This window comes from Sylvia atricapilla, chromosome 1 (assembly GCF_009819655.1).
Source record: "Sylvia atricapilla isolate bSylAtr1 chromosome 1, bSylAtr1.pri, whole genome shotgun sequence".
NCBI classification, from domain to species: Eukaryota; Metazoa; Chordata; class Aves; order Passeriformes; family Sylviidae; genus Sylvia; species Sylvia atricapilla.
The window spans coordinates 80006942-80023450 of NC_089140.1; the positions used below are offsets into that span (position 1 = coordinate 80006942).

Genomic DNA, 16509 nt, shown 5'->3' on the forward strand with positions numbered 1-16509 from the left:
AGTGTTTCCCCGGTGAGCTGGCCCGAGCAGGAAGCACGGCTTCCCGGCACCTGGAGCCAGTGTATGCCAGGGAGGCAGGGCTGCTGCGCTTGGCCTTCCTCATGTGCTTGGCCCCGTGGTCTCGTTCAGAATCCACTGACTACGGAGCTGATGGCGAGGAGTGTGGCATCCCAGTGATTTCTGCAAATATCACTCTGCAGAATTAACGATTAGGCAACAAAATCAATTAGTAGGCCATTTGTAATATTTTTGTATTTAAATTGCCGCACCAAAAAGAAAGCTACTTTTGTTTCTATTACCATAATGTAACTATTGATTTCTTAAGAAAATAAAATAACTTGATTGTTTGAAAGCAGGGTAACTAAGAATAAAGATTTATATGTGTGTGCCTAGGTGTCTTTTCAGTGATACTTTGCAAGACAGCAGCAAGTTTAGTTGTACTTCACAAACTAGTTAAATTCTTATAACAGAAGCTGGTGGTGTTTTGGGGTTTTTTTTTTTTTTTTTGTTTTTGTTTTTTGTTTTTTTTTTTTTTTTTTTTTTTTTTTCTTTGAAAACCCCAAGAAAATGTAGTTCAAGAAGTCCTTTTAGACTGAGGTCTTGGAATTGACTAGAAGTTTTGTTCAGTCTGCTTGTGATAGAAGAAGGCAGGTATGCTCCCCAAGGTTTTCTAGTTTAACTTCAAATAGTGTTTGTGTATGGAGCAAGGATATTACCAGAGCTGAAGATTTGGTATTTACCATTGTCAGTGAGATTTGCTTATGAGAAATAAGCTATATGAAAATATGTAGCTTCTTTAATTAAAATGATATATAATCACATTCTTCAGTGTATAAAGTAATCTAGCCTGAAATTTAGGGAGGTTGTTTTTTTTTTTCTTTTTCTAACAAGTAACTGTCTTTTTTTATGAATAATCTGTGTTTTCATGTTTTTGTCTTGCATATGTATGCCAGTGTCTTGAGCTTTGGGAAGCTTTGGAAAAATGCTACCCAGCTGGGCTGTGTCTTCTTGGGCAGCACTGAGGCTTCAGAAACAAAGCTTTATAGGATGTCATCTTCCCTTCTTTTGGAGCGCTAATTTCCATGGCAGACTGATGCAGGGATGCTTGGTCTGTGTATTGAATTCTATATTTGCTTTTACCAGCTATGCTTTCCTACTGTTTTCAGTCTTCTCACTTCTTCCAGAAAAAGTTTTATTATATATTTTAGCAGAATAGAGCCAAGGCAGGAGTTTTACTTCTGATGGTGACTGCTCTGAATATCCCCACTGCTCTTTAGGAGGCCCATCCAGCTGGCAGCCCGTGAGCTGAGCATGATTTTATCCTGTTGTGCCTGCGTGTAACCATGCAAGCTTTACTTCTGGAACGTGGCACAACATGTCTGCCTCTGGAGATGTGCCTGTGGTGACATTTAAACAGAGATACTGCACTAGAGCTTATCCTTTGGAAAGATTCCACATTGACACTACTGGTTTGCCCTCTGAAAAGAAATGCTACAAGTGCCTTCAAATGCTAGAGATTCTTCTTTTTTCCTTCTTTTTTTTTTTTTTTTTTGTAAGAGGTCTCAAAACTGGCTTAACAACTGGTGCTCTTTTTCATAAAAATACTGAGATACTCAGATAAAATGTTGTCAAAATCACCTTCTAGACTAGAAGAAAGGGCATGAAAAATACCTAGGCTTGAAATATAATGCATGTTAAATAAACATGTGTGTTAGCAAGTAAACACTAGATAGTTTGTATTTCTCTCATGTATCATTTGTTGGTTTTCTGTTCACAAAATGTTTCATGATTCATTACTTTCATGATACTATAATTTTATGCTGCATGCTGCAACTGGAGTACTATACAAAAATCACAGCTATAAATTATTTGAATCCTCCCAAATGTACTGATGGTAACTATTTCAGAGTAAAACTGGGAGATAATTTATTTTTGTTAATTCAGAAATTTTTTATGTTTTAAATAAGTGATATATTCTGCAGTAAAGAACAGAAGCAAATTTTATAATTTTTACTTTAAATGAGTGTTACTATTCTTCTATGTATATGATGAGTCTGGTATTTATCAGGTTTCTAATAACAAACCCAATTTTTTTTTTTTTAATTTTTCCATGACCTGCAGAAACTATGCCTGTTCCAGACCAGCCCTCGTCTTCTGACAAGACAAGTTCCCTTAGTCCTGTGTTGAACACATCCAATGGTGATGGATCTGAAACTGAGACAACCTCTGCCATTCTAGCTTCAGTCAAAGAACAGGTAGGCAAGTGATGCATCTGTAACTAGAAAACAATAGTATGATTTACTGAGGTTTTGTTACAAATATTTCATAGCTGGTATCTGAATAATTTAGTTCAGAAATGCATATTGCAAAGAATGTTGACCATTTCCTCATGTCTTAGTATACTTCTGTAAGCTTTCCTACAGTAAATTTAATATCATTTAATTGAATTACTCATTTATTCTCCACTTTCACTCTTTGGATGGTAATTTTCTGATCTCTCTCCTGTTATTGTTGGCAGTCTCCATGTGGAGTTACAGGCATGGCATGTAATCATTATGGACAAATGAATTGCGGAGAAGTTGTGCTTTTGTAGAATTTTTAAAGGATTAGTAAGAGCCCTAGGATTTTAAAATTTATAAACATGTTTCTAGGGGTTTTGTGTAAAACCTGATGCGAGATTATTTCAAGGCAAAACTAGGTATAGATAGAGGCACTTAGTTTTGAATGATTAAAACCAAAATATTAGAAATTTGAACAGAAAAGGTCTTCATTGTGATGATCTGTCTGCTTGATGCTAGCAAGGCAGGTTTGGACATTTTAATATAAATTTTTGTAGGCTGAATGTCAGAGATTTTCCTTCTAAAGTCTTTTCGTATATTAGGAGATGGTTAATATTTCAGTTAATGCAAGCAATTGGTCTCTGTCACTACCCCTTTGGTTCAACAGCATCAACAGGATTTCCAAAGACAGACATTAAAATCAGTTACTTTTAGGCTGCTGGTTTTTTGCTGAAGGTGGGACAATTGGTTCTTCCTTTATCAAGTACTGATCTTTGCCTGCCAAAGACATTTACTGCTTCTTGATTTAAATTAGTGCATGAATTCAGCTTATGATATCTCTCAGCAGTGGATTAATAATAGCTCTTGAAGTCATAGAGATTTTATAAAAATTATGACATCGCTCTTCACTGGTGTTTTTTGCTGTATGTGCCAGTTCTCTTTTTGGGGTGTTAGAGGTCAGTCGTATTTTCTGTCCTGAAAAGAGGAGTGCAGAAAAGAAATGTTATAATGTGGAGTTTTGCTTGAGATTATGGCAGATCTTTGGAATTTAAAATTGCCCATGGTTTAGATGTTTGTATTGTCTTCCATGTCAATAATATTTCTTGGGCATGTACCAGTGTTTCAGCCTGTGTCACTGCATTGTTTTGTAGAAAAATACCTGCCTTTCTTTTTGGCTGTCTGATACAGAAAAAGTGTACACAGAAGATGTATCTGCATGTCGCGGTGTGGAATAGTGACAAGAGTCTCTGCTGTTTGGTGTTGTGATGTTCACTAGTTTATACCTGGTTATGTGTTTTACAAACGAACTTCCCACCCTCATAAAGCTATTAATTGAGTACCAGAGGGATTTGTTGCTGAATTCACTGGATTTCAAGCAGTAATATATTAGCAAAGTTATTTCTGATTTCTGTGAACCACAGCAGAAAGGAGCCTGTAATAAAGTAGTTTGCATCCACTTATCACCAAGAGCAGCATGGCCAGCTAACCTAAGGTACTGCTGACTAAAAGATAATGTCTTGAACTATTGTGGTACAAGGTACCAAAATTTAACAGGTGTTCTCTGAAGTAAATTTGTTTCTTGATGGGTATCTCTAGTCAGACCTGTCTTGAAGCTGGAAGACTGTACTAAGCTCAAAAACAAGCCATAATAATAATAATAAAACCACAAAATAATCATCATCATAATCATCTTCCCTCAAAAACCCCCACAAAACCCCCACAAAACCACAAAAACAAACAAAAAAAGCCCCAAAAGCCCAACCACCCAAACCTGCTTTTGGTCCTTTTCTTTTCCCCACAAGATTATGTGTTTTGACGCACTTCCATTATTTAATGTTCTGTTGGAAAAATTCTAGGTAATGCCACAATCTTGTGCTTCAGATAGATGAAGTACATTGCATTGATTCTTCATTATGGGATTAATGAAGTTAAGTTTCTAACTGATTGTTCAAATGGGTTGCCACCTGCTTTTTAGAAGAAGGAAATGTCTGGTATGTGATTTTGCTCTATATGCTCTTTGATTTGTAGCTAAAAATATAACTAGAGTTAAACAGATACAATTGTTTGAAAGTACTGCTACTATAGAGAAATTAAGGTGTTTTTCAACATATCAATCACAATTAAGGTGGTTTTCAACAAATCAAGTATATTACATCCTCTTTTTCTGTGCCAATGCTTAGCTTTAAAAGGTTTCCTTGCATTTTTTTTTTTCTTTTGGAACACTTGGGGTAACTTGATGTGTTACTTCTCATAAAATAGATTGTCACTGAGTGATGGCAGCAGAGTAGACTATGGTGTCTATGATACTGAAAAAATAATAAGTGTTTGCAATCTTTGAGGAGGGCAGGATACATGAATGGCGCAGAGAAATACTAATAAATGTTGTATTTATTTGCTTTGCTTAAATCTCCTATGTGAAACATAAATGATATATTCAGAAAATTCAAAGTTTTGCTGTGCTTAGTTTGAAAAACTCATATCCCTGTGCTGTCATGTTTTGAGGAACTGATTTATTTGGTCTAAAAAGTTTATTGGGGCAAAAAATTGTGGTCAATATATCAGATGTAAAGTGACACATGTAAGTGTCATGACTCAATCAGAAGATTTATCCACATGCTTTTCAAGCTGAGGGTATCTGTCAAAAGAGAAATAGAAACCTGTATTTTGCTGTTGAAGAGTTAGGTTGATTTTGAGAAATGCAAATGTAGAACTCATTGTTTAAAAACATAGGCCATTTCATTTATGCTTTTCCAGTGAAGCATGCTGATTCACTTTTGGGCTTCAGACTTCAGAGATGCTATTCAGAACTGATAGATATGGAACATGAATCCATTCTTTATCCCTTGCTGCTTACTTTCTTGAGGTTAGACAGCACTGCTGCAGGCAAGGTCAGAATCCTTCACCATGTGTCTAAGAAGCCAGGAGATGCCAGGCAATGACCTATGGCTTAGCTGGTTTTGAGCAGTCCTTATGAAGAGAAACAGTAAATAACTTCTGTGAAAATGAAAGCTGTTGTTTTGGGGGTTTTTGTGTGGACTTTGTTTGCTTGTGGTTTTTTAGACAGATTCTCTCAAATTCTTTAAAGAGAAATCAATCAATAAAGACATAATTTCAGTTTTCCATGCTGTATAAAATGTGTGAAGAAGGAATTTTTTTTCTTTCTTATGGTATACTGGCAAACACCTTTGGCCCTATGCTTCATAGGTTTTAGAAAACATAAGGCCATTTCTTTTTGTGCTTTGTCATCTGGTTTTGTATCTGTAAATATGGGGAAAAACCTTAAAAAAAAAAAAAAAAAGTGAGATATCAGGACTCCTAATTTGTGAGAATATATGTGATAGATGCAACTAGTTCTGCAAAAAGTATGATGTGCTGCTGACTGGGAATTGCCACCTGCAAAAGAGACTTCTGAGCCCACTTGTTAAAAACCATCCTGGGAAGGGAGCTACTGATGATGCTCTTTTGAAGGTGGAAATAGCTGCTGGGGAGCCTTTTGAGTAAATATGTAATGAAGCTGATGCTCTTCCTGGAAGTCTCCAGACATATGTGGTTCACAGTATTTTGGTTCTTGGCATACAGAAAACTGCTCCCTTGGAAGCTGAGGAGGACTGTAGTGACCTAGCAGAGGCTTGTTTTGGCAGATTTTGTTTTTATAGAAACACTTGGAAAAGATGAGATAATACTAATTTCCTAAGAGTAAGATCCATCCTGAAGTTTGGACAGCTATTTTCAACTCAGAAATAGTATCATGCATCTCTTTTATTTTCTTTGTGGCTCTAGATTCCTTTAACATCTTAGCAGTTTCAAAGAACAGCTTTCACTTCTGGAAAACTTACACAAAGAATAGGCTGTGCCAATATTTAATATTTCTTTTGAATCCTTTTTATACATACCTATTTCGAATAAGGGTATTCCAGTTGCCTGTCTTCATTTCGCCCTTTCGAGAAAAACATTTTGACTAATCCTTTTGAAATATTTCTCATACGCTTCAAATAAGTAGGGGTTGATATGTTCTTTAAATCATGCTGCTAATTCCAGAGAATACAGAAATATGGCTTTTAGCCAAAGCTGGTTGCTTTTGGTTTTGGCTTTTTGGGTTGGATTGTTTGGCTTTGTAAGATGCATTTTTTTTTCCTAAAATGAACTATGTTGCTTTTAATATTTACTATGTTTTTCCACAAGAAAGCTAATTGTTTTTCAAAAAATTATGATTTGAAACTATATTAAAAATCACATACAGGGCAATAATTATGAAGTGTTACTATTCATATCAGTATTAAATAAGGGCAGTATATCTGACTTAAGTAGACTTTTGCATTAGGTGTTAGTACACTTTGGAAGCAGGTTTATGTATGCCATGAACATCCTATATAGGTACATGTAAGTAAAACTGCAGATATGGCTGTAGAAATGGCTGTAGAAGTTCAAAGATTATTTTCTTTGCTCTGCCGGGTTGTGTTGCTTGTGTGTTTATATCATGATTGAAGTTTTAGAAAAAAAATCACATATCTCGATGGATGTTTCAATTCGGACTATTTTTTAGGGCCTTAAGTCAGAAGAGATGTGAAATCATCTAGTCTGACCAGCAGATCATGACATTTCATAGAGTCATCCAAGTTTTGGGCCCTCAAATCTGACTACAGGATGACATATGCACTGTTTTCCCTAATATAATGGGAATGCCATATTGTAGTATGTAATATTCACCAAAATAAAACCCCATTCTTGCCTTATGGGTACTAGCAATTACTCTAGTAGTATCAAGTGTTCAGCAGGTTTTCTAAATAGGTTCAATTATGATATATTCATGTCTTGCTTCCCCTCAAACAGCGGGCTCTGTTTCTGCCTTTAAAAGTCCTTGTGGCTCTATTTCAAACCCATGCTAATTATATTCCAGCAATAGATACTTCTTTCATAATGTCTCTTAAGTAGCATGCCAATATATTCACTTCCTTAGTTATAGAAGTCCCTTGTTTCCAGTTGGGTTTTAAAATATTCGAGAGATATATTCCTCTTCTGTTTTCATTAATATATTGATTTAAAACAAGACCTGGACCCAGTTTATGATAAGCTCTAGAATAGCACAGGTCTGTGCAGTGGATATGCTTCTAAATTGCTGAATGGACCAACACATTATTGAAATAGGAAGCCTCAGAGTACAGCTGGTGCTTCTCAGATACATCTTCAGGTTGAATGGAATTGCTTTTGAGATGTACAACTCTGCTCCTGGAAATGGCAAGGTGTGTGGAGAAGTTTTGAAGAACACCATTTCATTGCCTGTTGAAGAGAGAAATCATTTAATATAGCTACTATCCACCCTGCTCTATGAGATTCTCAGGTTCTTAATTTAGTCTGGGACTGCTTTCACGCAGTTCTTTGGAGCAACCATGAGTGTATTTGTGTAGAGCTCCTCAGGAGCGACACTGGAGACCTAGACAAGCAATAGTTATTTCTGTTCAGAGCCCTGTAGCTCTTATATCATGCCAAAGGCATGCTGAGCCATAGTAGATGCAGTATGAAGAAACTAAAAGTTATTTCACTGATAAAAAGCTGCAATGATATTCCAAAACATTTTTGGGAGAGTTTGAAATGAGCTAGTAACATTTCTGTGGAGATTCAGTATGATCGAAGAGTATTGAGGCAATATATCCTCCCAGCAAAACCATCTTTGAAGGCAGGGAAGAAAATGCTAATTATCAGAATAAAATTAGACTCAAATATGATATTATTTTGATTTTTGAAAGATTAGTATTTCAAAGCCAGGAATTTCAGAGGAGCTGGGTAGAATGCCACTTAGACACAGCTCAGTCTAATGCTGATTTAAAGCATTAATAAAGGCCATCATAAAGAAAGGCAATGTATCCTTTCTTATCAGGCAGCCAGTAGATGAACATACTTTTGGTAATCCAAAAGCACTTCTGCTTTAGCTTATTTTTTTGCCAGTAGTGGAATAATTTCCATCTTGGAATAAAGATACCCTATGAAAGTAATAATATTGATCTCAATGCCAACATAATTTAAATTTTATGATATTATGTCTCTAACATTTAAACATATTACATTTATAACTTTCTAAGACTGTTGAGTACTTTCTCTCTGGTATCATTCATTAGGGTTTTTTTAAGCATAAAATATTTTCGCTCCTAATCCTAACTTTTTTTAACCAGTGTAGTGGAAAAGAGTCTTTATTTCACCTCAAAGTCACTTGAGAGGGAGATCTGAGCTTAAAAAACTTACAAGAAGCAAGTCAAAGTTGTGCCTTTTACTGCTCTGACACATCTGCCTCTGTTCTGGCAAACAGGTACTTTTGCAGCCATATGGGGAATGCTGCTTGAGTAGGTTGGAAATATGAAAGATGAGATAGCAGCTTTGGGGTATTGGAGTGTGTTGCTTTCCCTTTTGGTGAAGGGCAGTTGGGTCAATGTGTCAACTTGTTCACAAAGTATGGGGCTATTGTAAGCATATACTTTAGACCATGAATTTAATCAGCTTTCCTGTAATATTTGGAATTACTCAGAAAGTCCAACTGAATAGGCCTATATAATTGTATAGGGGGGTGGAAGTTTTCGGTGTGCCTCCCACAACTCTTTCTTTCTCTAAAAGCAAGTTACAAGCTTTATGAGGTTTAATTATCTAAGCTGTTTTCAGCATTTTTCTGTTTCTACGCATGAATTAGGCAATGTCCATCAACAGTGATTCTCATTTGCATGGAGAATATTTGAGGCTGGATTTCCATGTTGTTCAAAACCACCACACCTTTTCTACAGCGAAAATTAGGTGCTTTTAAAAGGCAAAACTCTGTAGGCTTCAGTTAGTGATTGCTTTCATTTCTTCAGTCTTCTTGGGAAATGAAAAAACCCACTAAAGAGCACTTTCCAGATTCCACAGTGACCCATTTTCTTCACTTGTCTTGCCAGTATTTTTCATGCAGTTTGCTCTTAAAACTTAAATTTTAAATGGGATTTTTGAAGGAGAATTGATTTTTGTAATTAATTTAGCAATTTTTGTTCCTCATATGTAATTTTGAAAACTTTATTACTTTTATTGTGTTTCCCCATCTCTTTCTGTTTTCTCATATGATATTATTTTCTACTCCCAATGCATTAACTGCTAAAGAAAACTATATCTTCATGTGGATAGTTTAAATCTTTTGTATTTCTAGGTAAAACTACTTCGGGGGTAGGCTGAATTCTATGCACGTTGTGTTCTGATAAAATAAGTTGCAATTTAGTTTGTTCCCATACATGAAAACTAGAACCCAGCAAATGCTAAACTAAGTTTAAACTTAAGTCTCCTCCAGAGTTAAGGTACATTACTACCAAAATAACCTTGACCTAGGCTGTGAGTTACAGAGTTGTCGTAAAAATAAACCAGGTTAGAATAACATAATAAATTGATTGCAGCATAAACCGCTCTTTTTTTCTTCCTCTGAGGTGAAAACATGTTTATCTCTGAAATTTCTGTTGTATTCTGGTTGCTTCTGATGAGGATCTTTCCAGTGTAAAGGGGTAAAAGGCAAGCAAAAGGACATTACTCTTTAAAAACCCCAAGCAAACAAAAAAAAGCTTTGAAGATTCATAGTAAAGTTGTAGACAACTTAGTTGCTCAATTCATAATTCTTTTCCTCAGTGTTAAAATTGCATTTTGGGTAAAACATCACTCACTTTGCTTTGGAGGAAGGCTTTAGATATATAATCTATAACATGCTTAATAGGGGAGCCAGACTTTTTGTGGGGGTTCCTTGCTACTCTTTATGAATGAGTTTTCTTTTTCTATGCAGAGAGCAAATCCAAGTCCTGAAGCCCGAAGAGATTTTTCTCCTTTTTATTTTCTATTAGGTTTCATTGTAAATTTTTAAGGGGCAGCTATGAGATTATATAGCACCTTAAATTATTTTTCTTGTTGAGACCTTGTCATAGTGCAATAGTTTTTGACCATGTTCTTTTTGATACATGTAGAAGACTCTTTAATATATAGTTAAAAGTTTAATTAATTTCATGTTACTTGCAGTTACAGGAGATTTTGATTTGAAAGTGATACAACAATTCACTCAAATCACAACTGAGTTGGTGAAGTGCAGCAATTGCAGCATGCAGTTGATACAACATAAACGGAATTTAATTATTTAGAACAAGCTCAGCACCATGGTGCTGAGCATCTCCCAATCCCCAGAAAGGAAAGTGTTTGTTGAAGTCAGTTGAAGGCCACAACTCTCTCTCAGAAGAGAGTTGCTTGGTTCATTAAGAGTTCCATATAATTCACATAAAGCTCTCCAGCGAGCTCCCCAGTGGGGATTGTATTCCTTCCTCCATCGCCCTCTGAGTCCCATATCATGAGCTGTCCTGCATGCCTGGAGCTCATGACTGGCAACCACGGAGGAGTGAGGCAGATCTCCCAGGAGACGTATCCCAGCTCAGCCCTCTTGCCTGCAGTCTGCTGTTGCATTGGGACTTCATCAGTCACTCACTGTAGGCGGAATCACAGCAGGCAAAGTCACTTGCTGAGGGCACGGCTGGGCTATGCAGAAAAGCATAGAGCAATAATCTGAACACCTATTACAGCTATATGAGTAAAAGATAGCCTTGATTAGAGCTATAGGATAGAAATTTATAAGCAGATCCAGTACATACAGAAGTTTTGTTATTTTAACCGGAAGCTAAAACTAACTCAACCCCTGAAACTGGTTTTGTTTTGCTCTGGGTCTACATTCCTTTCATTCAGGGACAGGCACTTAGGCAAACAGTAGAAATACTTTGCTGATACAGTCAGTTTGTCTAAAACAAAGGCACCCTTGGGTTTCCCTTGGCAGGGAGATGAGTCTGGCTTCCTTGTCAGAGTTTGTGATCAATCATGCCATTATTCTCCCCTGGGCCTTCAGGTCATGTAGCCTCTATTTATCTCTTCCATCCTTCATTGTGGGTGCCTAAGCAAGTGTGTAGGGGGCTGTGTGGAGAGAGGTTGTGTTTGATCTGTTAAAGCTCTTTGGCTCCTTGTTTTACAACAACTGATTGGAAAATCTTGTTTTCTCCTGTGCAGAAACGTACCTTTTTGTGTAATAATCCCTTGTGACACCAACTTTTGTAAGCAAAAACCTGCCACTGCTTCTCACTCGACAGCATATAGAGTAAAACTTCTGCTTCTATTAGTATTCCCTCAGTTTCTTCAGTCTAGATTGTAACACAGCAAATAGCTGTTTGTAGTTTGTTTCCTTAGTTGCTTCAAAATGTGAGCTGTACTTCTCAAATTTCACCTCTGTTCCTTTAGTTGCCACATTTGTTTTTCCTGGACTTCTCAAAAAGCATTATTCTTTACATTTTTCAGACAGTCCCATGTCTTTTGCATTACTAGCTCCTGTCTTTTGAGCTTTCTTACTTGGATTTCTAGTGCCCTCCAACATAATGATCTGAGTAATCTGGAATGACATTTTGCTGCTCAGTGTGGTATTCCATCACTCTAACCTGCAATTCATGTTGCAGTGTTATCCCATGGTCACGATTATCCATCTACCCCAACGGTAACACAGTGCAATTATGTGCCTGACTGTGTAAATAAGATTTAAATTGAGCTGTTTCTATACCATTACCAGCCTCTTCATCCAAGAAAATTTGTAGTTCATGTTCACATAGCTAGGCAATTTTCAACAGATTTTTTTGGTTAAAAATAATTATAAAACTAATTTTTAAAAAGGCACAGAATGGGACAATTTTCTGACTTTATCTGTTTGCTTCTACATATTTCATAATCTTCAGAGTCCTGATGTAAATAAGTCAGTTTAAGAATTGTACTGTATATTGCGTTGAATGTGGCAAATATTTTGTTCACTCCTTGTCTGATTCCAGCAGAGCAACACATCTTGGTTAATTCCTGTTTATATTTTTAGTATATTGTTATTTTCTAAAGTACCTTGGTGCTTTAGGTTTTACAGCTGGTACCCCTGGAAAATACTGTTTTCATGTTTCAAAGTGGTTGCAGATTTTTTTCCTCCTTGTTTATTTTTCCTGTACGTAGTTAGATCCGTCTTTGTTCAGCTCATTGTCAATCTAGGTCATTATTTGAAGCTTTTGTTGACAGACCTCTTGAGGGTAAGTACATCTGATGCTATAAATAGGGCTGATTCTTCATAATAAGTCAGCAGATTCACTTGGAAATTCTCGGCTTTGTAGTAGGTTTGATGAAATGGAAGATCTACTGCATTCCTCTGTCACCCAGTAGCATGATCATGTTTAATTAATATCTTCAAAACTGTGACATTCTAGAATTTAGTAATATTGAATTATTACAGGATTACTAATCTTGTTTAGAGGGATGAAATAGACTCCTTAAATGATCTCTTTTTTAATTTTGTTTTTTAAAACTTCTATTTTTATTTCACAAAGCAGTCCTTGCACAAGAAAGCTTGTTCCAAGACATTTTATACTGTTCTGTTTGTTTCAGATCTTAGAAAATAGAGGATACTATTTCTCTTACTGCATGTTTTCTGTATCCTGCACTGTGATTCTTTGGATTAGACTTTGTTTAGCACAAAATACGTCAGGGACCAGCCAAACAGTACTCATTCTTGCCATGGAGTAAGGTAGCTGCATGCTACAGCTCCAAGATGCTGTTCTGCTGGCTAAAAATTTTCAGGCATGGAAAAACCTGGAATAGGTTGTGTTTTCTGTATGGCTACAACCACAGGAATGGAGTTAGGAGCAGCTCTGTTGGCTACGTGTGCATGGGCACCATTCCGAAATCCTTGACCCCTCTCTGTGGTGCTGGAGCTTTAAAAATCCAAAAATTATGTCATTTTCACAATCTGTACGAGTCCTTAAAGGGTTATATAAACAGTGAATAAATTCTTGAGAATAAATTAGCAATTAATTTTCATCCTATGTGCACAACAAATGTATCATGGAACCTGGTGCAACACTAGGCAAGCACCTCAGTCTCTGAAAGTGGAACTGATTGTCCCACTGTGGTGCATTTTGGGTTGAGAAGCATTGTTAGTAGGGGTACAGACCACAGGCTGTAAGGATTTGCCGAAACACCCCCCACAGCCAAAAGGCACCAGCATTTACCCTCGAGGTTTGTCATGCTGAGGCTGCAGAGGGGCTGAACGGTTGGAACCTGAACAGTTGTCCATGATAAATCTGATAGCCACTAAAACTGAGGCTTGAACCAGTGCCTGTTGGCTGATTCTGAATTGGCATTGCTGCCAGTGCTGTGCTTCACCTGCCAGATTCACTGTCAGACACAGAAATATAAATTAATGGATGGCATATGCCACAGCGACGCCTATCTAAATGCAAAAGAGCTAAGTTAATAACTTAAATAAATTACTTATTTATTTAGTAATACATGAATATTTAACGGCTGATGAGAAGTCCACTAAGTGCTTTCCATTTAATTTTAGAAACTGAACTACAGTTTATTCCTAAATTTTTTAAAAATAAACACAAGTAAAAAGTTCTTTCTGCAGCAGTGGTGCGTGAGTGATATGCAGCTGTATTTCCATATTTAGCATGAGAAATTGTCCTATACCTAAAGTCTTTGCTAGATTGTTTATGTATGAGAGAGAGAGGACCTTTACATTGTCACTAGTTTTACTGCACTTTGGTTTGCAAAGGCCATACTTAATTGTGTTTCCTTTATGCATTGGAATGAAAGGATTTTAAAAAACCTGTATGGCTGAGATCAGTTTATCAGAAAAGTAACAAGTGTGTTCCCTCTTTTTTTTATCATTTTTGTCTATGGTGAGATTCATGTGAAACTTTTTCTTCTCAGTTCTCCCCACCACATACGGTTTTGCTTCTGATTTTCTTGTGTTGACAACTTTGTCTACTCCCTCCCAATTAATCTGTGGTCATGCAAAGAGCTACCTTTATGGCTTCTTACACTAAATTTGAATGGTATATAGAGTCCTTTGATTTGTTGTTGTTGTTGCCTTATATTTAATAAGGTAGGCTGTTAATCTATAGCCATAATGCAGGATTTATAGGTATAATTAACTAATTTTATGAGGCCAACTACACCCTTTACTGTGGTCTAACTTATACACCTCAATGTTTACCATTTTTTTTAAATACACTCAGTGGTTCTATTTAGTGTAGCAGTGCACAGGTATGCATACAGAGAAGTAAAGTCTTTAATAAAAAGAATATTAATTTTTGTCTGTTCTGTTCAGTATTTTAGATATTTGTGAAGATTTCCATGTTGTGAAACTTTATTTTTCTTTTTCTTTTTTAGTTGGCTTCTTTGATCCTTAATCTGCATTGGTAATCTTCATTACTTGAAAATGAGGAAATAGGCAAATAAACTCTCATCAGTGATTGTGGTGAGGTGTGAATGGATTGACTAAAGAAAAGTGAAAATCTTCAGATTACCATTGAAAAGGATTGTATTAACATTGACAAAGATACACAAGCTACTAAAATAATTCTGATTTTAATTTGAATATTCTTGACATAGACCTTCCTAGTTGGATGTGTTTATTTTTAGAATTTGTTTTCTATGTATTTACTTGAAAGAGTCATCAAATGGTGGCATCAGTGTGTCCTTGCAGTTGTGGTTTAATACTGCCTTTTTTCCCTGAAGTTCAATATTAATTGGTTTAGATAAAAAATTACCATGCAAATTTTAAAATGTTTCAATTCATTACTAAAAAGTGTAATATGGGAAAGATTACTTCAATTCCGTTCACTTTAATAGGTAAATTTAAAAGTTTATCACCAGTTGTGTGCTTCCCCCCGCCAGTGTCAGACTGGTTACTTTATAGCAGGAAAAAACTCATCTGTTTTCATTTCTTTTTCTGCAGTGTTCCCTGAGACTTCTAAAAAATTTTTCACCTGAGTTACCTACTGGGTAAAAGTTTCTACATGCGATGCCTTGTCAGTGGAAAAAAAGCCTACACCATTCATTCAAAGAACACAGAATTTGTTTATTAACCTTAGGCTTCTTTTGATCTGTAAGTTGAATTCAAGTTTGCTGTAGTGCTTCATATAGTACCTTTAATTTCTCCTTCATTATTTCTGAAGGAAATAAATTGAAATCAGGAAGGCAAAGCCTACTTGGAGCTGAGTGTGAAGGCATAACATAACAGGAAAGGATTCTTCAAGTATTTTCCAGAGGGAACTCAGGAAATTTGTAGGTGCATGGTTGAATATTGGAGGCAGTTTAATGGTGGACATAGAAACATAGAAAAAGCAGAAATCTTCTTTGTTTTTTCAGCAGTTCTCAGACAAGGGTCTGTACCATGGCAGAGGCAATGGTTCAGGACTGTTTAGTGGAAAATTGATGTATTCAGCTTCTTGGAGGTCTGTGCCAAGACTGACAAGAGCTCATTTAAGTAATGGGACTGCAAGGCAGCTGTCATCCAAGAGGAGACATGGTAAGTGAGGAATGTCCTGAGAATTAGAAAGAGACCAACCTTACAGCAGCTTTTACAAAAGTAATGAGAATGGTACAGGGGTACACAGGCTGTGTCAGGTCAGTGTCAGTCTCCAGGAGGGTCATGGAACACATCCTCTTGTTTCTAGACATGAGAAGGGCAAGTGTGCCTAGAAAGAGTCAGAATAGATTTCTGCTGCACAGTCAGTGTTTTATTTGACTATGAATGAGGGGAGCACATGTGGTATGGTGTAAATTGTAACTTTATTAAGGCTTCTGGTTCCTTCTCCCACACTGTTGTCAGCAGTAAGCTGAGGAAGCATGGGCTGGGTGTTGAGTGGGCTGAAAATTGGCTGGACTACTGTACTGTAAGAGTAGTAATCAATATTATCAACTAACCAATTGACCATCTATCAGACTGTAAGAAGTGAAAATACCTCAAGGGTTGATTCTGGCACTCCTGCTACTCAATTCTGCAGTGATTTGGATGACAGAACTGAACAGAATGCACCCTCAGCAAATTTATGAATGATACTAAATTAGGGTGATGCTTGGAAAGCCAGATTGAGCTTCAGTCTTAAATCATTCTGAGACCTTGAATGAACTGAGGACTTAGCCAATAGGAAACTCATGTATTTAAAAAAGAACAGATTGAAATTCTGCATCTGGGGTGGAACGACACCATGGCTGGGAAGCACCTGTCTGAGTCACAGCCCTGCTCAAAAGGGCCTGTGATCATTAGGAATGTCAAGCTGAATAGGAGCCAGTACTGCAGACAAAACTTGCCGTGCACTGAGCTGCTGTAGAAGGAAGGAGGAACATGACTGGCAGACTGAAGTAAACCTTTACCATCCCTGCTTGGAGC

At 36.7% G+C, this 16509-nt stretch overlaps 1 protein-coding gene across 2 annotated transcripts in view; it reads left to right on the top strand.

The window, feature by feature from the left end:
- The window catches only part of CTNND2 (catenin delta 2), a 633671-nt gene that overhangs the window by 118047 nt on the left and 499115 nt on the right, over positions 1-16509 (top strand). For both annotated transcript variants that reach the window (XM_066326477.1, XM_066326491.1), the window contains exon 2: positions 2122-2255. In XM_066326477.1, coding sequence (XP_066182574.1) covers positions 2122-2255 — 134 coding nt within the window. The remainder of the gene's footprint in view (positions 1-2121; positions 2256-16509) is intronic.